The 24,073-nt window shown below is 45.4% G+C and overlaps 1 protein-coding gene across 1 annotated transcript in view; it reads right to left on the bottom strand.

Moving 5' to 3' along the window:
* Positions 1-24,073, bottom strand: part of DOCK2 (dedicator of cytokinesis 2) — a 386,690-nt gene that overhangs the window by 46,303 nt on the left and 316,314 nt on the right. Inside the window, exons 28-31 of the mRNA XM_081825805.1 lie at positions 21,550-21,650; positions 21,393-21,451; positions 10,587-10,735; positions 1,320-1,405 (exon numbers count right to left, since the gene is read on the bottom strand). Coding sequence (XP_081681931.1) covers positions 1,320-1,405; positions 10,587-10,735; positions 21,393-21,451; positions 21,550-21,650 — 395 coding nt within the window. The remainder of the gene's footprint in view (positions 1-1,319; positions 1,406-10,586; positions 10,736-21,392; positions 21,452-21,549; positions 21,651-24,073) is intronic.

The raw sequence follows: 24,073 nt of genomic DNA, 5'->3' as shown, positions 1-24,073 counted from the left end.
AAAATTGGTCAATATGCACATGAAAAAAATGCTCATCATTAGCCATCAAGGAAATGCAAATCAAAATGACAATATCACTTTCACAGCCACTAGGATGGCTCTAATTAGTAAGAGAGATATTAACAAGTGTTGGGTCGAATATGGAAAAACTGGAACTCTCATACACAGCTGGTAGGAATGTGAGTGGTACAGTACTTTGGAAAACAGTCTCATGGTTCCTCAAAAGGCCAAACAGAGTTACCAAATGACCCAGCAATTCCACTCCTAGGCTTATACCCAAGAGAACTGTAAGCATATGTCCACACAAAAGCTTACACACAAATGTTCATAGCATCACCATTCTTAATAGTGAAAAAGTAGAAACAGCCGAAATGTCTATTAATAGGTAAGTGAATAAACAAAATGGGGTGTCTAAACAGTGAAATATCAGTCAGCCACAAAAATGAATTAAGTGCTGACGCCTGCTACAACGTGGATGACCCTTGGAAATACGCACCAAGGACCATATATTGATTCCATTTATATGAAATGTGCAGAATAGACAAATCCACAGGGACAGAAAGTAGGGGGGATGATGGCTAAAGGACATGGGGTTTCTTTTGGGAGGGAACAAAACTGTTCTACAACTGATTGTGGTTATGATTGTATAGCTCTCAAATACATTAAAAGCCATTGAATTGTACATGTTTAGTGGACTGTATAGTGTATAAATTATATCTTAATCAGATGTTAAAACAAATCAGTGTCCTGATTCCCAGTTCAGTGCTGACCACTGTGCACTGCCTCACTCAGGTTCGGGTCCCAGCTTGTCCACCCAACTAGCTTGTTCTAGTTTCCTCAGACAAGACCCTCCCATGAGCCTCAGGGGCCAGCTCTGTGACCCGGGGATCAGAGAGTAAATGCAGCTAAATGAGGCAGTGTGCAGAGAGCATTTGGCATGGCATCCGTGTGCTTCATGTGCTCCCTATATGTTGGTCGTGATCAACATCTGTCTAAGATTAAAAGAGAAAAAAGGAAAAACTAGCAAGAATTATTCCACAGCAAAGAGGTAACAAAAGTGAACATTTTGGTGGATTGTTTTCCCCTTCCTAACACAGCAAAGTTTCTTTTTATCTGTCCCATTCCATCAATATCAAAGAAACAGCCGCTCTAGGGAGAGATATTTGAGGTTTCTTTTAAAAGTGAAGTTTCTCCAATACCAGGAGCCACCAGATGGATCTCTAAAGGGAGGAGAGAGCCTCTGAAGGCCCTGGAGTTCTGAGCCCTCCAGCCTCCAGCCCACCCCCAGGCTCCTCCCGCGCATGGGGCGCTGAACTTACATCGACTCCAGCAGCTGCATGTATTGCTCATCTCCTCGGCCCCCTTCCACCTCATGGTCCAGTTTGAGGATGATTTCGTTTTCAAACTGAAGAAATACGACATGGAAATCAATAATAACAATGTTAGGAGGCTGAATGTTGAAATTAGTCAATTTGTTATTTTAACCAAAGCTTTAGGGAGCGCCTATCATTTCTCAGGGTCAGTGCCAGGAACGGGGAGTGCACACAGAACAGGATGTTATGCTTGCCTTTGGGGAGTTCCTCAGAGCATGGGGAAGAAAAGTAGATGGTAAGCACTGGAGAGAGAAGGAAGGAGGGAGTGGGAAGGGCGAGTGAAGGGGAAAGGGCATTTCGAGCAGAGGGCATAGCATGTGCAAAGACATGGAGGTATGTGACAGAGCCCTGCATCTTCAGGGAATGGCACAGTGTCATGGACAGCTATCATTTCTGCCGGTCTGGCATACCTTTCTCCATACTTTGGTGATCACACTGGTCCTGGTCTCAGTCTCCGGAATGCAGCTGACCATGCCTTCCTAGCTCCAGGTACGGGCACGTGACCCAGGCCTAGCTCTTAATCAGTATCTTTCATCATCTAGACACTAAGATTAATAAAGGCTCAGGAACTCTTAGCAAGTCTGTCTGCTCCACATGAAGATGGAAGGCTGTAAGCCTAAGGCTGCTGGAGATGACCACAATGAAAGACCGTGCCTAGGAACACCAATACGGAGAAAAGCAGAAAGGGGGAGATGGAGAAAAGCTGAGCCCCTGAGCTCATCCATACTTGAAGCTGCATATTTGTATGAGCTGATGCCTCAGAGAGTAAGGACTGGGGACAACTGTAATGGTCAGAGATCAGACTAGGTAAGTGACTTGAAAGTGAGCACATACCCACAGTCCCACCAAATCTTGTTACAGTGAAGACGGAGAGTTTTCTATCTCCCTACTTTCACCATCAAGAAGCATCTCACCCACTTCAGTTCATGGTTTTTTCAATATTATAAAGGGCCATACTGGGTCCCTTTTCATGGCTGTAATGTAAAAACGGTTTGTACTGTTTTAATAACATGCCCTGATGAGTCCATCCACATCATGCAGTGCACTTCTCAATTTTACCATTAAATAAGAAACTGGCATCTGGAGAAAGGAAGGAGGCCCTTGGCAAAGGTCACCAAGGTCAAGGCAGTCTTTGGGTGGGTACCACTGGCTCCTCACCCAACCTCTCTACCCTCAGTCCTTAAAATATCTCCATGAGGTCTGGAGGTCATATTTACAGATGATCACTTTTTTTTTTTTTTTAAGAGAGAGAGAGAGAGCATACACAAGCAGGGGGGAGGGGCAGAGGGAGAGGGAGAGAAAGAATCTCAAGCAGCCTCCACACCCAGCATGGAGCCTGATGTGGGGCTTGATCTCATGACCCTGAGACCATGACTGAGCAGAAATTAAGAGTTGGATGCTTAACCGACGGAGCCACCCAGGTGCCCCAAGGAGGATCACTGTTAAATGTGAAAGTGCATGAAGAGCAGATAGCCCTGGACTGGCTCTACTTCAGTAAGTGTCAGGTATTAATACTCATGAGGAAGGAGAGGCTCAGGGAATTTAAGTGGCTTGTCTAAAGTCTCAGATGAATGACAGAGACCTTTTGGCAGGCTCTTTTCAGTGCACAAAGGATCAAGCCCAGTCTAGTTGGTTGGAGTCTTCAGGTGATTGAAGGCAGGGGCTGGAGTCACTCTTGCCTCAGCTCACATCTGTGGTGCCATTGTTCCCTCACTTTTGTGTGCTGAGGGCCAAAGGAAAGGACCAGAAGCTGACATAGCACAAATGAGAAAATTTTCTGTGAGTTTCTACATTTGGGGAAGATTTATGGAAGGAGATACATAAAACCTGGAAGATGGATAGGATTGTGATAAATATGAAAAGGAAGGGAATTCTAGGCAGGAGGCATGCCTAATAGTGAGCAAAGGGTGGAGGTAGGAATGCAGAGAAAAATGAGGAAAGCTGTTCAGCAGGAGCAGAGTTCAAGAAAGAGAGAAAGGAAAAAAATTAGAATGAAGACCTAGGTGGGGGCCAATATGACAAGGGTCTGGGCTGCCAGTCTGCACTTGAATCATGGACCTTATATGATGCATGGTACTAAGCATCTTGTAGGCATAATATCATCCAGAGTCAAGAGTTGGTGCTATGTTGTTTAGAGATGTCTATTAAGCAAGCCTAGGACAGGAAGAATACAGCTGAAGGACTACAAGCATGGGCTCTGATGTTAGACTGTCTGGAAGTCTAGACATGTCTGCTTCCTTCCCTCCACCATCTTGGGAAAGCTAGTAGGTCTTTCTAATCCTGTTTCAGAGTTTATATTAGGGGTCAGCAAACATTTTCTGTAAAGGGCCAGATGGCAAATTTTAGGCTTTGCAGGTTGGATAGTCTTTGTCACAACTACTCAGCTCTGCTGCTGTAACACAAAAGCAACCATAGATAATACATAGACAGATCAGCATGGCTGTATTCCAATAAAACTTTATTTACAAAAGCAGGTAGCGGGACAGATTTGGCCTATCAATATAATAGTAGTACCTACTGCATGGGGGTAGTTAGGAGGGCTGGAGGAGATTTCATACATAAAGCACCAGGGGAAAGCATAAACTCACATATGCATTGGGTTTACTCATCTGTTTATGATTACTGCTAATGTTATTGCTATTACTGCTGAATGTTACTGGAAAGCAGCTCTGGGGGAGAAAAAACAGCATTTTTTCTTGTCTGAGTTGTTCAATGGTAAATGTTGGCATGATTCCTCCTCATGTGATGAACTTGCCTTTAGAGCAGAGAAGTGCATGGGGTAAATAAGCACCTGTCACAGGGTCACAAAAGAGCCTGCAGGGAAGGAAATTACAGGGTGCCAGGGCTTGTGCAGAGCTGGATGATGCCATACCATGCCTGAGCCCTCCAGGGCAGGTCGGAGAGTGAGGGTTCAGTCAGGCACATCCCAGAGCAGACTATGGCCGGTTTTGCTCCCCATCAGGGACTGTGCTCTGGAGTGGCTATGAGCACAGCTTTTGGCATCCAAGAGACTTAGTTTGAGTCTTGCTTTGACTTTTTTCCGTACTATGTGAGCTTGAGCAAGTTAATAAGCTTTCTGGGGCTCAATTTTCTCATCTATTACATGGAGATTTAAAACAGCACCTACTTAGAGTGGTGCTGGGAGGAGTTAATGGGAAAACACGTGAAAGGCTTAGCATGGTGCTTGGCACATAGTAAGTGCTCAGTAATTGTTAGCAATTATCATCATGACATTGTTGACATTGTCATTGTCAATAGCATCATAATCTCACTTAGTCTTTACAATAGCCAAGGGGGATGGTTATCATCATTCCTATTTTATAAAGAAGGAAACTGAGGGAAGTGGAACCTTTGTCTTGGGTTTCAAAGGATGGATGGACTTGACCAGAGTAGGCCCAAGGGCCCAGCATTTGCTCCCAAACATACACAATGCTGTGCCACTGTGCAGAGCTTCTGGCTTCTCCAAATCAATTCCATTTTCATCCACAGCTACACAACTGCATCACATTGTTGACTCCTCCCCCATCCCTGCAAGGTGGGTATTCCTTAAGGAGCAGCTGCAGGCTACTTTCACAGTAGTCAATGCTACAGAGGCCCAATACAAATCTTAAAAAGCCCTAGTCAGAGAAAAGGAAGTGAACTCTAGGAACCCAGCCCTCCTGGGTGGGCCTCCCTCTTCTAGCACAATGACTCATGGAGGCCTCACTTTTGCATCATGCCTTCCCTGCATTGCTTCTGCTGCCTCTCCTGACTGCTTGAGAACATCTTGGCTATTTTCATTATTTGTGTGCCTAGAATCCTGCAGGAGTATGAAATTTAGGAAACAAGAGCTCTTCTTCAAAGGTATGGTGTTAGCTTTGACTTTGTATGGGAGGGGCAGAGATAGTGTGAAATGCCAGGTTGGCAGAGAGATAGAAGGGATGGAACTGGCCTCAATAAGTCAGACTGTGGCCTCCTTTGTTAATGAAATGCTGGTTTTCTGGGGGTGGATGGAAGCAGGGTTGGGGCAGGGTTGGGGAAGAGCTGGAGACAATAATGTCATGTAAGAAGGGAGTCAGGGCAGCTTCCTAATTTTCTTGGAGTTATCTTGTCCCTGCCTGCTCCAGATCATCCCCTGTAGAGCTCTGGTTTGGGAACCTATAATGGTATTATGATATTCATTTTACAGATAAAGAAACTGGGGCTGAAAGAGGTTAAATAACTTACCCAAATTTATCCAGCCCATAAGCAGCAAACCTATCTGACTCTAAAATACAATGTCCACAATACAGTAGGTGTCCAGTATATATTTACTGAATCGATTGCTCTTTTCCACATTATGTTCTAAGCCATTTGGATCACCACCTTACTCCATGCCAAGACTCAGTTTCAGTGGGATCTGCTAAACTGATATTTCTGTCCATTAATTCATTCACCAAGCAATTACTGACCTTGTGCTATGTTCTAGCCGCTGCTCTAGGTGCTGCTATCAAATCCTATTACCTCTTCCATCTCTCAGAGAGGGATTTCTTCTGGAACCTCCTGCCTGCTATAGCTCAGACCCTCAGGCTGATTGTTCCACAGTCCTGTTCTACGATCTGTATCATAGGTAACCACTCTTCTCAGTCTCTGTGCCCCAGGACTCCCACTCCTTCCCACCAACTTCACCTAGAAACCCAAAACCCCTCCCTCCACAAAGAATTGGCCTGGAAGACAGCTGGTCTACCCAGCCTCTGTGGATTACTCAAGCAAAGGTCAGCTACACTCATTACTCTACATTATGAAAATATTCACTGGAATACTCCTCCCTGTGCCAAGGCTTTTCCTCTGAAATGTGGTAGGATGCAGGTTTAAATGCCTCCATTCATCCTGGGAACACTGACGTGGTTCCCACCACATTTATGACAGGCACTTGATAGGAGCTAGTTCAGGAATGAGAGATTGGCTTTAGCCCTAAAAGAACTCATGGTCTTGCGACAGAGACAGATATATGAGTAGATCGTCATGCAATGTGGGACAAGTGATATGCCTGAGCCCCATGCAGGCAGGACAAGATGCATTTCACCCTGACCAGGTACAGTCATACCAGGTGCCACATACAAATGTGGCAACCCAAGGCTCCTTTTGCCGAAACTGCCCTGTCCATAGCCCCACCAAGGGAATTATGGAGTGTACCATGGATGGGACACCCAGTCTGAGGCATAGGACAGAAACCCCTGAGATGGTCTTGGGTGAAGTGCTGTACTCATGAGGGATAAAAGTTATCAGTCAAATGCATCAGCTGTCTTATTTGGGCTAGAGGAGAAGGCAGGGAAATCTGGCAATGGGGTTGCAAAAGAAACTCAGAGCAGAAAGAGAGATTGCCCCAGAGCCTTCTTTTCCCCACCACCACCCCCTCTTAAGTCCATCAGTGTCTAACCCCTTCCTGTCCTAGTTGCAGCCCTTGCACATCCTGCTTGAGCAAATCTGTCTTTTGCATCCATATGAACCACTGCCTCAGGAAGCACAAAGGGCTGTCTCAAAACGTGAGGCCTCAGCTGAAGTAGAATCTCTGAGTAGACTAAGTAGAATCTCTTCAGGTGAAGAAATCAAAGGAAGAGCCTGAGCAAAGGCAGGCCAGCAAGAGAACCACAAGATGTTGGCTACCAGGCCAGGGGGCATGGTGTGAACTGGGAGCAAGGGTCCTGCTAACTTTTACTCTTGGTTCTGCTATTTCCTTTAAGAAACTCAATTTTTGGAAAGGTAAGGCTGTCATCTTACAGGCACCTGGTTCTTAGCTGATAATTTTGGCATCATTCCCTAATGCTAGTTTGCAAGAAATGCCTCCTGGATTTCAGACCCCGTTCCAGGGTTCACTCTGGATTTGGCCATCAGGGCTGCTTGGGGTTCATGAGGGATTGACTTCCTCCTTTCCTGGGGACACCTTCCAGGGCTGCTTACTTTGAACCAAGGAGACATGCCTGGATCTGCTCATTCCATAGCTGAGCTTCCGCCAGGCACAACAGCTGGTTTTTTCATGGAAAGCTGCCCCATTAGTCAGCCTGATTGTCCTGTCTCTTTTGATAAGGGAAAAATTAGGAGAAGCAATTGGGGAACATTATTACAAGGAACATAGCTTGGAGCGAGGAGTCCAAGGATGACCCCCATTCATGGAAAACAGGTGGGTAGATGTCATGGGGATGCCACAATAAGGAAATCCTTTAGGACAAAAAAAAAAAAAAATCATACTCAGGCAAGCCTCTGAAGGCTACTAAACACATGAGGACACTAACACAACTGTCAGATCATAATCCAGAAATGAAGGGCTTGCTTGTTTTCTAAATATGGCATACTATCAGGTACTTGGAGTGTTTCCTTTGCACACCTGCTCCCAGAACATCTCCTGAGCCAGCTGTGCATACACCTCTGGAGGGAATGCTGACCTGAGCATAAGTGTGATGCCCTTCATCTCACATTGTGTGCCCTCTACATGTTCCCAAGCTTCACACACTTCACTTCCCCCTTAAAAGGCAGCAGACTGCAAGCTGCCTTTAAACACACACTCTGGGTTTCACCTTCCAGTCCCCCAGATCCCAACTGGTTGGATATGGTATCTTCCTCTATCTGACCTCCTGAACCTGATTTCTTTTCAGGCTCTTTGCCGAGGGGACAGCTGGCCACTAGCCTTTCTGGGACTAGAGAGCTCCTGCTAATTAATCCCTGGGCAGGAGAGTACCCTCTCACACTGGTATCATCAGAGCTAATTACAGATCTTCCTCAGTTTGTAATGGGGTTATGTCCTGATAAACCCACTGCAAGCTGAAAATATAGTTAAGCTGAAAATGCATTTAAAATCCCTAACCTACTGAACATCATAGCTTAGCCCAGCCTACCTTAAACATGTTTAGGACACTTACATTGCCTATGGTTGGGCAAAATCATCCAATGCAAAACCTACTTTATAATACGATGTTGATTAGCTCATGAAATTTACTGAATATTATACTGAAAGTGAAAGAAGAATAGTTGTATAGGCATAGAATGGCTCTAAGTATAGCCGTTGCTTACCCTCGTGATCATGTGGCTGACTGGGAGCGAGGGCTACTGCTGCTGCCCAGTATCACGAGAGAGAATCTACTCCATGTTGCCAGCCCAGAAAAAGATCAAAATTCAAAATTCACAGTAAGGTTTTTTACTGAATGTATATCACTTTCACAACACCGTAGAGTCAAAATATCGTAAATCAAACCAGTGTAAGTTGAGGACCACCTGTAGTGTCTTTTTCCCCTTAGAACAATGTTTTCCAAGGTGATTGGCAGAATGGCATAGCTAATTGATACTTCCTGCACAAATAAGTTTGGGAAATTGAGCAGGTCTGTTTACGGTGGAATGCCTCAGTGCTTTGACTATGTTAATGTGCACTGGAAATCTCCAAGAGGGGCTACCATGTGCAGTGGCTTCCAAAGGTATTCAGCCTCGAAACCCGCTTCCCTAGAGCATCTGTTTGGATTAGTGCTCCATGGAATATATTTTGAGAAACCACTGCTGGAGAGAATGCCATGCATTCTTTTAGTCAGCCAACATTTACCGTGACAATACCAGGGACTGGATCATGTCGTAGGCACAGCATGGTTTGGGGACTATAGTGACTTGCGTGTTGCAGTCTCTGCCCCATCTCTTTGTTGACGTATGACTTTGGGCAAGTGATTTTACCTCTCTAGGCTTCAATATTTTCATCTTTAAAATGGGTATGATCATGCTACCTAACTCATAGGGTTGCAATAAAGAAGATCATATGAACTAAATAGGGAAAGTACTTATAGTGCCTGGCACATAGTAAGCACCCAGTTCATGGCAGCCATTTCTGTCATCATCATCATCACTTTTATTAGATAAGGATGAGGAAGATGCAGAGAATACTCAGGAATGAGTATAAGGCAAGGCAGTATATAATCATCATACCTCAGAGAGATAAAATGATGTAGGCATAGAGGGAAAGGTTTCTTTATGGACCCAGTTCAGCAATGGACTTTGCAGGATCAGTAGGAGTTTAGGTGTTGGCAGGCAGGACTGTGAACGGGGCAGAGTAGTAGCAGGAAGGAGAAACACACGGAGGAAGATGCTGACCGAGGTACCCCAATTCAGGTGAGCTGTGGGAATAGCTAGAGAACAGGTGAGGTGGGAAAAGAGGTGGGGATAATAGCTGACAAGGCTGACCGAAGGCCAGAGCAAGGAGGGCCCTGAACACAGGCAGAAGGGTTTGGACGTTACTGGGTGAGGATTAGAGAACCAATAAGCAAGAAAGGGGTAAGATCTGTAAGGATTTTAAGGAAAGGCAGTTTGGAACCTGCTGCCTTTTAAGTACCTGTTTTAAGGGAAATTGTTTGGTGGCAGGAGATGGTCTAGAATGAGAGGCAGAAATGCTGGGGGAGGAGGAGGAAGAGCCCATTAGGGGTAAAACCAGATGGGAAGGTGTGGCGGAGAGGACAGGGGGTCAAGATCCGAGGGAACCACTAAGGCAGCCTGACAAGACTTAAACATCAACCCTCCTGAACTGGGTGAAACTACCGAACACTGCCAGGAACCTATCATGGAAATGGGTGCCTACTGCACTGTCAGAAGCTTCTGTAGTGACTGGGCTGAGAAAGTGGTCCTCGTTCGTCAAGCTTGACAGGACTTTTCAATGAAAATACTTGGCCAAAGACACTTGTGCTTCATGCAAGTTGCTCACTCCCTCCATGCTGGAGAAAGCCTCCTATTGCCATGGCAGCTCCACAGGTCTCTCCTGGGCAACGGGCCTCTGACACCATCCGCTGTCAATTTTGACTCATGGCTGAGTCTGACTCCTGGGAGGGTCAGCTCTTTCTAGACAATATCAATCTTCCAGGTTGTCCCAGAATAGAAAGTGCTGGACAGAGGCAGGCACAAGATGGGGGCAGGTGGGAGCGGTGGGCTCTTTGGACACACCCTGAGGGAACTCCTAGGTAGGGAAGTAGGGTACTTGTACTATTGAGAAAGGGACCAAGCTGATCCACAGCAAGAAAGTGCATTTTAATCTTGGCCTTGGGCAGGAAAGCATGATAGAATGGTGACCAAATCCGATCTGCCAGGTCATTCTGGGCACATGAATAATGTCCCTATCCTACCGTCAAGCCCCTGAATGAAGCCCAGGCAGATGGAATGAGGATATTATTATAGGGAAATGGGCTAGGGATTAGGGAGGATGGCATGAGTTTCCAGCCTCATTTTTTTTACCTTTTTGAAATCCCCACTCCTTTGATATTCACACAGCATCATGTCGAAGAAGATTGGTATGGTGGCTTTCCGGAGCTCAGCCTCAGGGATAAGTGTCATCTCCAATATAGGTCCCACCATGCCTGGGATGAAGCAGATTTTGTTCTGGCCTGTAAGAGAAGAGGAACACGGACACATAAAACAGTTTTTGTGATGCACAGATCCTCCTCAGACCAAGCCTGGGAAAAGAAAAAAAAAGGGAGGCAGAATAGTAGAAATAATAGTTAACACTTATATAGTTGTTTACGGGAGCCAGGCACCATTTTGAATGCTTTCCATATATTAACTCCTGTAAGAGGTTCATGCATCATCCAGAACGAGCTGTTATTAAGGATAATAACATGGGTACGTGTAAAGCACATCACTGTTTACAAGGGTTTTCACCTGCATGGTCTCCTTGGTAAATGGAGCCCTGACGGATTATGTTAGTGACGGTAAATCACAGAGATATTTGAAACTATGCCTGCTTATATCACAAACCGTGTTTCTGAGACTGGAGAACATGCTTTTAGCAACTGTTTCATGAAACAAGAAAAGCAAAATTTGCTGCTAAGAATCTGCTATAATAGTAGGGTCAGTGGAATCCCTCCCCTTGAGGGAACTGTACGGCCAATGGAATGATGGATGGCAAGGCATTCCCACAACCCTCCCCTGGCTCTTGGCATTCTAGCTATGCTGGCCTGCTTCCAGTGTCGCAAATTCACTTTGTGTCCTCCCCCGCCAGGCCTACGCACACACTGCTCCTTTGTTGATAATAGTTTTTTTCCCTGTCTGTGCCCCAGTACCCCCACTGTCACCTGGATTCCCCTGGATGGGTCCCAGGGGATATGTTGAGAAAGCCCCCAGCACATGCCCCCCAACCCCAGCGAGGTCAGAACCCCTGCACTGGCTTCTTGTGTTGGGCCTTCTCACCCAAATTTGCAATGATGGCTTCATTGTGGAATAATATGATAAATGTCTGCCTGCCCCATTTCATGAGAGTGTGAAACAATGTCTGTTCTCACCTCCGTATCTGTGGCACTGAGTATAGGACATTTAGATGTTCAATAAATGTCTATTGAATGAAGAAATAAATTTGTCTAGCTCCTACACTCACGAGCTAAATGACTTGGATATGCATCTGATAAAAATGCAATAGCAACACACACTTGTTGAGAAGACCATGTGAAAATACACCTGTGTGTTACTTAGCACAGAGCCTGGAAGAATCAGCACCCGGGGGCATGGCTAGTGTGGCCCAGTGGTTAAGGGCACCGATCCTGGAGCTAGATGGCCTGAATTTATAAACTGACTCCACCATCAACTAGCTATGTGATGTTGGACAAGCTGATTTTACCGCTTGGGGCCTCAGTGTCCTCATTTGTAACATGAGAGAATAATAGTATTCATTTGATAGGGTCATTGTGGAGAATACATGGACGATTATTTCCCAAGCACCCAGAACTGTGCTTGCCACGTGGCATACTTGACACAATGTTAGCTATTGCTCTTCGGATGTTTGACCAGAATGGACCACTGAGGGCAGCTTTGTTGAGCAGAACTAAGCAGACTCTTGAGAATACACACAGGAGATGTGGCAGAGAAGAGGCACGAAGAGGGGCACTTAGGAGCTGCAGGGACTTCCTGGGGAGTGAGGTCAAGCATATCCACATAGCCCTCTCATTGAAGCTGACGCCTGGCTATTTCATCAGCAGCTGCCTCTTTCTTCTGAGTCTCAGAGCCTAAGAATCCCATCCGTGTTTTCTCCATTCTTAGGACAAACACTGGGGGTCTTTACCTGGGGCAGAGAGCTTCTGGGGGTGCAGAAACTCAGGTGGCATGGTGTACAGCCTGGTGCTGTTCCTTTCAGTTAAAGCTCAGAAAAGGAGCCAAGAGGGAAGGCAGCAAGAAAATGAATTTTCATTCAGTCTAAATGAGGCTTAATGTTCAAGTATTCCCCCAGAATTCAGATAAAAAAGGCATCATCCTCAGACTATCTTCAGTTAGTGAGAATGAAGTGAAGTCAGGCAGAGAGTTGAGTGAAATATAAAGACACTCTTCCAGGATATCTGCTTCATTATATGATGCATTTGGATTACACTTGAGCTTCAAGCCTTTGCTTTGGCCCAAATAGAAAAGAAAAAAAAATTTTTTTTTACTTTCTAGCAGGTTTATAGTAATTGTTAATCTAGGTTTTTTATTTTGTCCTTCAAGATCCTTTAAACCCACAGTGGGGTTTTAAAATTCAAAGTCAAGTGCAATAATAAGTAGAAAGTAAATGGGAAACTGTCAGATAAGCCACCACAGAATGGAGAAATTGCTTATGCAACAAAGGCCTTTAGAATACTGGAGGGCATTGGCTATGATAAGGATATATTTAAGATGGTTTAAAATAAAGAGCGGACATGCTGTAGACCAAGGATTTCTTAAGATACTTTCGACCTGCATTCTTTGCAGTAAGTTGAAGAGATGTTTGGAAGAATAGGGAAAATGAAGAGAGATGCTGATCTCTAAATACAGTGTGAGCTGAATGCCCCTTACAATGCTTCATGAAGAAATTTTACTCATTTACATCAAAAATGGAATTTCAGCTCATTGGATTTTGTGTTCAAATAATCTGAATGTGCATGTATGTGTCTTTATATACTTAAGACACGTGTGCACGCGCACACACAGAACATATTTGTAGCTAATTGAATGCAAACTCATTTGGGGGGAAAAAAGTCCTCATTCAAGAGACACACCTGCTGCTGTATTCAAAAAAAGGCAAGGCAAGGAATCAGTAAGAGGGTCTTTTTTCATATAATGGAGGTTGAATCTCACTGAGAACGGATACCAATTAGAAAAGGCTTTTAAAGTGCCAGTAAGCCCGCAGGATAAATCCAAATGCCAAATTACATAGGCTCTGGGAAAGGCTCTGGTGGTAACGGGAGCTCAGAGAAGAGCTTCAGTGTGTGGGTGGAAAGGAGTCCTGTGTGTTCCTTGGCCTGGCTTTCTAATCTGTACAATGGCCTCATCTATCACCTTTCAGGAGGAGACTATAGGACTGAACGCAAAGGGTATGAGGGCACTAAGAAGATGACCTGGCATAAAAGAAAGAGGGAGTAAGGGAGGTGGCAGGGAAGGAGGAAGGAAGGAGACCATCACTGCGAGCCTGCTGAGAGGAGTGGAACACGTCACTGACCTTGCGAGGCCGATAGGGACAGAAGGGGCACTCTTTCGGAGAGTATATGGCTCTCTAGAGGTGGGCACAGACTCTAAAATGAACAGGGAGGAGGACTCTGAAATAAAGCTGGGCTGAAATGGAAAGATCACTCATTCAGTTCAAAAGGGGAAGAACCCAGATCTCTGCTGCTCTGACTCAGGCTTGGAGAAGCTCCTTTCTGGCACTGTTCCGAGACAGGCAGTCTGTTTGCTCCTCATCATCCAGCACGTGCCTGGCTCCAGATCCCTTCCAGGCCTGCAGAACCACTGAGCCATACAACCTGGATTGGGTCCCACTGCCGCCACTCCATGGCTGTGTGGCTTTGTCATTTAACCTTCCCGAGCCTCTGTTATCTCATCTGTAAAATGGAGATAAAAGTAATCCCTGCCTGGTAGGATTGTTGAGAAGCTTAGAAGAGTTAATATAAACAAAGGGCTCCGCAGAGGGTCTGGCTCATTAGAAAGGCTCAGGAAGTACTAATGGTGATTGTGGTGATTTTGGTGATGATGGTGAGTACGATCAGCTCAGCCTCTTCTGGATTCTGAAAGAAGCAACATGAAAAGACATGTTCCAGCTCACGGAGCTCCCTGGAGCTCTTCATGGAACTTTTTAGGCCTGTGAGTTTATTTGTTCACCTCCAGAGTAAAGAGCAGGCATGGGGAGAGAGTCAGGATGGATTTATCTTCTCTCCCATGGTGGACACTCACGACCCTCCTGACTGTTCTCTATCCTATCTAAATATTTTATAATCTGTCCTCAAGTTGTTTGAAAAGCCCCAATCTGACCATGCTGATCCACAGTTTACAATCCTTCCATGGATTCTGCTGCTCTTGGGACCCAGCTCCGCAGGCCCATTTGGTCCGATGCTCCCACTCCATGACCCATCTCTTCCTCTTGCATGCCTGCCCTCCCTCCATGGCCTGCCCCTCCTCCTCCGGCCTGCATGTGTGCCGTCCCCTGGCCACCATGCTCCCCCTTCCCTCTCCCTGACCCCATTTCCACAATGGACCCTACACCCACCTGCCCTCACAAATAAATCCCATTCATTCTCCAGTGTCATTCTACTGAATATGGAAGGTACAGCCACATGTATCTTTGCAGCACTTGAGGTTAGTCGAAGCGGAGATGTGCTGTGAGTATGAAAAGCCCACAGATTTCAAAGAATGAGTTCTGGGAAACCAAAAACAAAAGTAATTTATCTCAATGTTTTGTATTGATTACATGTTGAAATGATAAGATTTTGGAATATGGGGTTAAATAAAATATATTGTAATATTAATCTCACTATTTCTTTTTACTTTAAAAAAACCTGTGGCCATCAGAGCATTCGCATTTAGATGGGTGGCTCACATTCCAGTCCCACAGGACAGTACTGCTCTGGAGTAAGGTTCTTCACTCTTCCTCACCTAGGCCACCCTGGGCTCACTCAGGAGGCAGGCATCCTTTGTAGACTTCCCGGGTGCTACAGGCTTCTGCTCTGCAGGTATCCCCCCTGGACCGCAATGAAACAGCTTTGCAATTAGTAGGTTACCATTCAATGCAATGGCCAAAAATCCATGAGGTCAAGCGCTATATCTCTAACCTGCTTCCAGTTGTAGCCCCAGCCTCAGGCACAGTGCCTGTCATGTAGAAGGTACTTTTATTAGTTTCCTGTTGTTGCTGTTGTAAATCACCATAAACTTAGTGGCTTAACACAGTACAAATTTCTTATTTTATACTTCTGGAGGTTAGAAGTCTGAAATGGGTTTCATTGACCTAAGATCAAGGTGTGAGCAGGGCTGAGTGCCTTTTGGAGGGTCTCAGGGAAGAAACTATGTGCTTTCCTTTTCCAGCTTCTAGAGGCCACCTACATTCCTTGGCTCCTGGTCTCTTCCTCCACCTCCAAAGCCAGCAGGGAATCTTCTTCAAATCCCTCTCTGACTCCCCGGTCTTCTTTTATTCATTTCTAAGACCCCTGTAGTTGCAGTGGGTCCACCTGGATAGTCCAGGATACTCTCACCATCTTCAAGATTCTTAATCATGTCTGAAAAGTCCGCTTTGTAAGGTGATAGATCCACAGTTTCTAGGGATTAGGACATGGACATCTTTGGGGAAATGTTATTGGGCCTACCACAGTGCTCAATATTTGTTGTTAATTGAATGAATCACTAATTGAATGGATGGCTGGCTGGCTGGATGTCTCTGTAATCCCATTTTCTATTTCTTGCCAGTTGCTTCTTCCCAACCCTAAGAAGCCATGCTTAGTGCAGGCTGGTTGCTCTCCTGGAACACCTGTCCTTTCCCCTCTTTCTTTCAGTCTGGACACAGGCCAACCTGGGGTCTCATTCAAGAGCTATTTGCCCCAGTGGAGCATCTGTATTGTCCTCATCTACCTCCCATTTGCCTCAAGTCTTCAGTCTCCACCACACATTTCATGTTAAAGAACACACTCTTAGTTTGTTCTACTCTTAGAACTAAATGGTGGCTCTTCCTGGCAAGGCAGGGACCATGCCTTATCCTTCCCCAACTCTCCTACCCTTCCCTGGAGCTTAATGCTGAGCTGGGCACTCCATAGATGTTAAAAAAAAAGTAAAGGCCCAGTTGCTCTCACAGCTTTGCCAGGAGTGACCTCCCTACATACAAGGCCATGATGCCAGTCGCTAGAATTTGTCTTTCTTTCTCACAAAGACTCTTAACACAGCAGCCTGACATTAACCTAAGTGAATGTGGAATGGTTAAGTGCAGTCATTTTGGCAAAATGTGCATTGCTTCACTCCAAGCAGAAATCAAATGTTATGATGTTACACTATCAGGAAAAGTACATTCCATTTGGCATAGTCCCAAGATCCAAAAACACAATGGTATTAACCCTTTAGTGGCCTGGTCCTAGTAACAAGATGTGGTCCTTCTCTCCATCAATACCTCCCCGCATGTACCCTCTCTCACAAAAGCGCACACACATACACACACACACATATTTGTCTAGGCTTTTCTCTGAAAAACGTTGAATAATCTTCAAGCCTGAGATTATCTTTGCAAAGAGCTATCTCATAATCATAGGATTGCTCAAATCTTTCCTGATGAGAAGAAGATGATGATACTGATGATCATGGTGATGACACCCTGATTGCTTTGGGCATTAAAATAAAATATAAAAGGTTAACATGCATTGTGATTTACTCATTATCCATAGTCTCTGAAAAACAGTTTGCTATTTCACACTCTTTGAAAGTAATTTGCATATTCTAAAAAGAAATATTAGTAAGAACATTTGGACTTAGGATCAAGAGACAGGTTCTTTCACCTCAGCTGAGTCACTGATTTGTTGTTGACCTTGAATGTCCTTATGCCTCTCTGGGCCTCAGTGAGCTCACCTATAAAATGGGGGGTGGGTTGAATTAGATGACATACCAATTAGGGATGTAACAGGCATCTGATTACCATGGCTAAACTGAGTAAGTTCTGCTTTAGCTTTCTCCCTTAACAAGGAGTCTAAAGATGGTCAGTCTAGAGCTACTCCTCCATCTTTATCATATGACTTTTATCTTTACAGTTTCAAACTGGCTATTGCACCTCCAGGCAGCTCGTTGTTTTCCAGAAAGGAAGATGGGGGAGGACTATGGGCAAAACATGTGTTGTGTTCACTGAATTTGTCCCTTTCCCTTTAGTTTTAACTGGACAACATGGATTTCCTGAAACCCCAACAAGTTTGTTTCTGCTGATTCTCTTTGGACAGAGATGGATCACATGGTCATCACCTGCTACAAGACATTGTTAACTGAGCAAATTATGTCATGAAAAAAAAAAACAAAAACAGGATTTAGTTAAGCAGGAAGAAGGGAAGAATGGCTATTGTGTGGGCTCTCAGCTGTGCCTGCCACAAATGGCTTTGAAGTTTTACTTGGTCTTGGATATTCCATGGATTGTACTTTAAAACCTATTATTACCCACTACATTCATCTCTAGTGTATACAGTGCTTGGTCCTGGTTTGGATTAGCAGGTTAACTTCATTAGCACACTAGGAGAAAGCATGCTAATGCCAAGATCTAGTAGAACACAAGATGGGGTGGGTGGGGATGGGGAATTACCCATTCACTCTGCCTCCTCTGTCTGTTCTCTTACCCCTGAAGGAGACAGGCAAGGAGAAGGCAGCTATGCAACTAATAAGTAACAGGAAAATCCCTTCAGGCTGATATACTTTCCTCTTTCTGGAAGTCCAGGCCAAGGGGTGAGGAGGGTGGCCATCTTTGCAAAAGCATCCTTTACTTCTTGTTCCATGCAGTGGACATCTGTGACTTTGACCTCTCTACAACTCCATAAACCTCTTACTTTGGGAAACTCTACCTCCTTCAATGGATGTAGGCTTGGTGGGACCATCAGTGGAGGAAGGCCAATAGAATGATGTCCCCTGGAGACAAGAACTTCAAGCAGGATGATGCAGGAATGGACCATGCTAAAGGCAAAGTTATGCCACCTGCCTTGGATCCTAGAGTGGCTCTGGCCCTGTCCTTCATAGCCTGGCTTTCCTTGCCCTTCTGATTAAGTACCTTCTCTGATTAAGGCAGGCATAGTCAGTTTCTCTTTCTTGAACTCCAAACCCTAACAAGTACATCTTTTAATTTCCTTAATTCATCCTACAGGTATTTGCAAACAGGGAGGATTCTGTGATACTTTAGGACAGATACCCAGGCCAGGGTCCTTGCCCTGAATCTGCTTCTTAAGCACTATAGGACCTTGTACATCCCTCTTCACTTCTCTGTGTCTCAGTTTCCTCTTTTGTAAAATGGTGGGTTGGACTAGACCTGTCGGAGGTGCTTCAGAATTTCTCCCCAGAAAATCCTCAGGGGTCTACATGGGAGCTCAGGGGTGGCCTGTTATAATAGGCTCTGGGCCCCCCACCCCACTTCAATTAGAATAGCTCGGCTTTCAACCAATTTATGTATTGAGCATGAGATTCTTTTTTTTATTGGCCCTCCACTAAAAATAAACATTTGAACAATTCTGGACAATATGATCTCTAAAGGGCCCTTCCAGCTCTGATGTTCTGTGATTCTAAGCAGGTGGAATATTTGGTAACATCTTTTCATTCATCAGCATAATTGGGAGTGCAGGAACGTCTGCCAAAACATAATCTATATCTAAATAAAATCTTCTGTGTGCAAAACAACGGCAATGAAGGACATTCTGGAAAGAGCAGGCTGTGTGGAAGAATTAGAGACAAACAAAGCACAAATCCCTGCTTTGCAATCCTGGCAATGCCTGGGCTGTAGGTGTGGGAAAGAAGGTCCACCCCAGCTGTATCTCGTCTTTGCTGTCGTAAAGCAAAGAGTGCAAACTCGTACACAAACCGAATCTGGGCCCCATGCTTTATTGGGCATATTCAATGCTTTAAAAGCTTCCAATTAGTTATCGTCAATATTCAGAAACTGGAAATACATTTAAAAATTGTGTTTCTTGGCTTCTTTTGAAAAACTGGAAGATGAGACATCATCAGCCTTGCATTAGAATGGGACAGCAATCGACCAGACGAGGACAGCAGCCGCCCCTTCTAGCTGGGGCACATTTGCTTCACGTTGTTCCAGGCCCAGCTACTTCTTCCCATACTCCTGACCCTGTGGCCGTGTGCCAACTACCAGGTAGGTCTGCACGTGCGCCATGCTTTTTTGTTTTTTCCTATTAAAGAGTAATGGCAAATGACACATAAAATATTTTTTATATCCCTGTCCTTATCCAAAGTGGAGAAATAAAAGACAGACTGAGGAAGGCATGCTTTTCTAGAAAAAGAGAACAGAGACAGTATTTCTTTACAGAAGTGGTTGTCAAATAGGGGTCGTTTTGCACATTCCTCTCCCTCTCCCCAGGGACATTTGGCAATGCCTGGAGACTTTTTTGGTTGTCACAACTAGGGAAGATGCCATTGGCATCTAGTGGGTACAGGTCAGGGATACTATTAAATATCCTGCAGTGCACAGAGTACCCCCACAACAAAGAACCATCCAACTCCAAATGTTGACAGTACCGGGCTTTACGGATGTCTGTGTGTTTAACATGCCCCGGCCCCTTCCCTCTTTGACATTACCTGCCTGGGCCCTGCCCTTCAGACACTAGTGATACAGGTCTGGTGTTGATGATGAAAGAGCCAGAACAGGAAAAGTAAGCTCTGTCCTGATGGGGCAAGGGGGAAAACAATGATAAAAATTCTGACCTGGGCGTGGCCTCCATGGCTTCACTCTCCTAGTTTTTGCTCTTATGAAACTCATAAGCACCCTGGGAGAAGGTGCTATTTCCCCAGATTATGCCCAGTGTCACTTCATCCCCTTGCTTTGGACCTCATAGCTTGTAAATGACAGGATAAGGCCCAAGGCAGGATGTGGCAGTCAGTTCTGGGCCTGGTTGCCCGCCTCTCCCTTTGATTTTGTAAAGCAATCCGTAGCCCTTCTGCTACCAGTGTGTGCTCTCAACGCGAGTCTGGTGCTGCCAGTGAGCACAGAGCAGCGATGGATAGTCTGTCCACTGTGCTTCCCCTGCAGCAAATGGACCTTGATGGAAAGGGCAAGAAACTGCTGTCCAGGAAATCCAAAGAGAACTGAAAGATACTAAGAAGGCTGGGAAAGCAAGAAGCAAAGTCAGGAGAGGTCATTTAGATTGAACCCCTAAAATAAGCACAATCCCTGTAAGTGGCTCCCCTGAAGAGGGTCACTGTCCAAGCCCAGGGCAGAGCAACTTGGCAGCAGAGGATCAAGGAGGGCACACACAAACTGGAGATGAAAATACCTCTTTACTTATAACTCTGCATCAATCTGTTCATTTATCCATTCATCTTTTCAGCACATATTTATGGAGCAAGATTCAGGCCTTGAGCAAGGTGTGTGGCCCCTATCCTTGCGGGACCCAAACCAAGCTCTGGGCCTTGCAGCTGTTTGATCTCAAGCAAGTTACTTCCCTCTCTGAGTTTCCTGATCAATAAATGGAGGGGGAGTTTTTCCATCTTGTAGGAGGTGGTGTGAAGGTTAAATAAGACCTACTTAGCGCAGGCCTGACTCAGAGGTTCAGTAAACGTCTCTCAGATTCCAGTTCCCCTTCCTTCCTCCCAGGGGTACCACATGGTTCACCCATGATTTCTGTAGCTCCCCGAGACAGGGGTGGCCTCTGAGGTCACCTGCCAGCTCACATCATGTCACAAAAGACCCTCATCTTCCACAGAACCACTTCTCCTCTGTGAGGTTGGAGGGTCATGTGTAGATCACAACATCACCAACGAAGCTGGAGGCAGAGTGGCACACCACTTAGCAGGAAGCGTATTTGTGATGTGTGAGGATATAAGTTCCTACAGCAGCCCTGCCCTTCCTCCTTTCTGTAAATTCCAATCTGACTTCTTAAGCCCTCAGAGGCACCAAGCAGAAGCAGACCCAGTTTGGGGGCGGGACGTGGGGATGGGCATTCTCTCTCATCAGGCACTTATCAAGGACCCGGGATACACACAGTGATAAACTGTTATTTCAAGCTCCCACTGCTGAAACCCCCGTGGCCCTCCAACAGATGGTCTTCAAGAAGGAGCCTGGCATGTGCAGATGTGTCTGTCTAGACGCATGTGCCTACTCACCCAGCTTGTACCACATATCACGGATGGAGAAGCCAATTAGCCGTCTCATGTCCCCGTACCTAGGAGAAACAACACATGTCATCTGCTTCAGGCTCCATCTCCATCTCCGAAATTCTCATGAAACCCCCACTTCAGGAGACCCAAACGGGCAACCTACTTATTGAGGATTTTGTTGTACTTGGCGTGCGAGAACTGCTCCAGCTGCAGAGAGTCCTGAGTGATAAAAGCCACCGCCAGATGAAAATAGTTGTTCCACAGCTGTAAATGAAGGAAGAAAGAACAGTTATGGCGAGGATCCGCAGTGGGAAAGTGAATTAAATGCTGGGCAGTGTGAATAATTTATGAAGATGGCAGAAGAGAGTGACAGAACCCATTGCATTCTGTGCACTGCAATTTTCGAACTGGCACTGACTCCGAAATGAACATCCTGGCCAAAGCAAGAACAATGGATGGATTTCTCTAGGCGTTGACCACGTCCCTCTCTGATGACAGGGCAAGGAGAGGGATTTTAGGGCTGCTTTGAAAAAATTGCTTCATTTTATGTTTTGAAAGACAAATAACTCACCTGAGCTGAGTGCCCTGGTAGAATTAGAGGTTGATGAGGGTTATGTATTTCAGGGATTCTCAGCCTCTCTGGAAGTCCTCCTTAATCCACCTAACAGCTCACAGGACCAGCCTGCAACCCATTCTGTCTTAGAATATTTTGCCTTCTCCTTCCCCTTAGTTCAATGGTTTCAAAGTATGGCCCCAGACCAGCAGCATCAGCATCACCTGGGAACCAGTTAGTAATGCAAATTCTCTGCCCCTCACCCAGCCCTACTGAATCAGACCCCAGAAAGCTGGATGTTTACAAGCACACTGGATAACTGTGATGCTCGTTGGAGTTCAAGAATCTCTGAGGGCCTAGTTTATATGCAGACTTACTGTAATTTTAACCCTTACATGATCACTTGGTGCTAAATGCAAGGGTTAATACTAAACACCACTCCACTGGCTCGTGGTGAAATAGAGCCAACGAAGGGCTCAGCACATGGCAAGTGCTCCAAAAGATGAGATGCCGTGATGGTGACACTGGTACAACCTACAGCACCTGAGAGATGGAGCCTCAGTGAACCCACCTGCAAAAGGGGCACTGTACCCACTGCAGAGGGCCGCAGTGAAGATGCCAGGAGATGATACATGTACAGGGCATGATTCTCTGTAAGGGCTCAGAAGCACTTGTTAGCCATATTGCTCTTTTCATTAATCTAGTGATTCCTTTGGTACCAAAGCAAACAGTACAACCTGGCCCCTTGAGCGCTCAGGGCTATTATCACAAGATGCCAAGGCCCTACAAGGAACAGATGGGGGAGAGCTTTGTTGGACAAAGCTCATCCACTTTCAGCCCCCCTCAACACTGACAAGAGGAAGGGTAACACTAGCTAAAGAAATCACTCACCATTGAGACCTTCATCCTTAACTCAAAGATGTTCACTGGAGGTTTCAGATGGCCAAGATTAAGTAAAAGGCAGTTCTACCCTTGATAACATCATTACTGCTGCCCAGAGTATTACTTTCAAATGGGCTTGTGGTTCCAGTTTCAGATAGAAGAAAACAAGTACTTCATTTTTACCATGGTCCAGGTACTCTCCCATATATCCCTCCTTTCATCTCTCAAAACTTAGTAGCTATCATTCGTCCTATTTTATAGATGAAGAGACTGAGGCTTAGGGGGGTAAGTATTTTTCCAAAGGTCACTTAGTTATATATACAGTAGATCTGGGATTTGAACTCAGGCCTTCTGATCAAGGCTCAGGACTCTTTCTACACACCGTGATCAGTCTTTGGCTGAGGATGCACTAATATATATTTATTGAACCCCTTCCCTGTGCCAGCCATTGTCATCATATGGGCATAGGGGGTGGTTATGCAGACGGCAGTCCCTACCCTCATACAGCTCACATTCTGTTGGCGGGATAAGTTTTTCTTTCTTGAAACTTTATCTCCCAGAGTCCAAAAGACCAAGCTGCTCCCGGTGTAGAGTGAAGCAGCCTCCCAGCTTGTGGCGTCCATTAGGTCAACTCTCCACACAGAGACCAGAGGATCTTTTTAAAACAAGTTGGGTTCTATCACTCCCTTCCTCAAAGTCCTTCAAAGGCTTCCCAAAACCATTAGAATCACATCTCGAGCCCTTCTGTTTCCGTAGTAACCCTGCTTATCCAAACACACTCGGCTGTCCTTCCTCCTCATGCCCCCATGACCTGCAGGTTCTGAAAATGTGCTGCTTTGGTCTAAGCCCAGACCTCACACCTCCTCACATTTAAGACCACATGAAAAAACAAGCCAGGGAAACAGAAAACCTGGTCAAAGGACATGGAAAGGGTTATATTGAATGTGAGAAATTCCTGATTTTAGGAAATTTCCGAAGAGTAATCAGGATACAAAAAGAAATAGATATAGAACAACATAAATTGAATTGCTATTGCTTTCAAAAATAATTCCAAATGCAATATATGTTAAGAAAAAAAAAAAAGAAGAAGAAGAAGGTAGCGGGAGGGGAAGAATGAAGCGGGGGAAATCGGAGGGGTAGACGAACCATGAGAGACGATGGACTCTGAAAAACAAACAGGGTTCTAGAGGGGAGGGGGGTGGGAGGATGGGTTAGCCTGGTGGTGGGTATTGAGGAGGGCACATTCTGCATG

The sequence above is a fragment of the Leptonychotes weddellii genome, chromosome 7, assembly GCF_054177405.1.
Source record: "Leptonychotes weddellii isolate Sample4059 chromosome 7, ASM5417740v2, whole genome shotgun sequence".
Taxonomy (NCBI): domain Eukaryota; kingdom Metazoa; phylum Chordata; class Mammalia; order Carnivora; family Phocidae; genus Leptonychotes; species Leptonychotes weddellii.
Note: the sequence above shows the minus strand (reverse complement) of the source record. Positions and strands in the feature narration are given on the sequence as shown.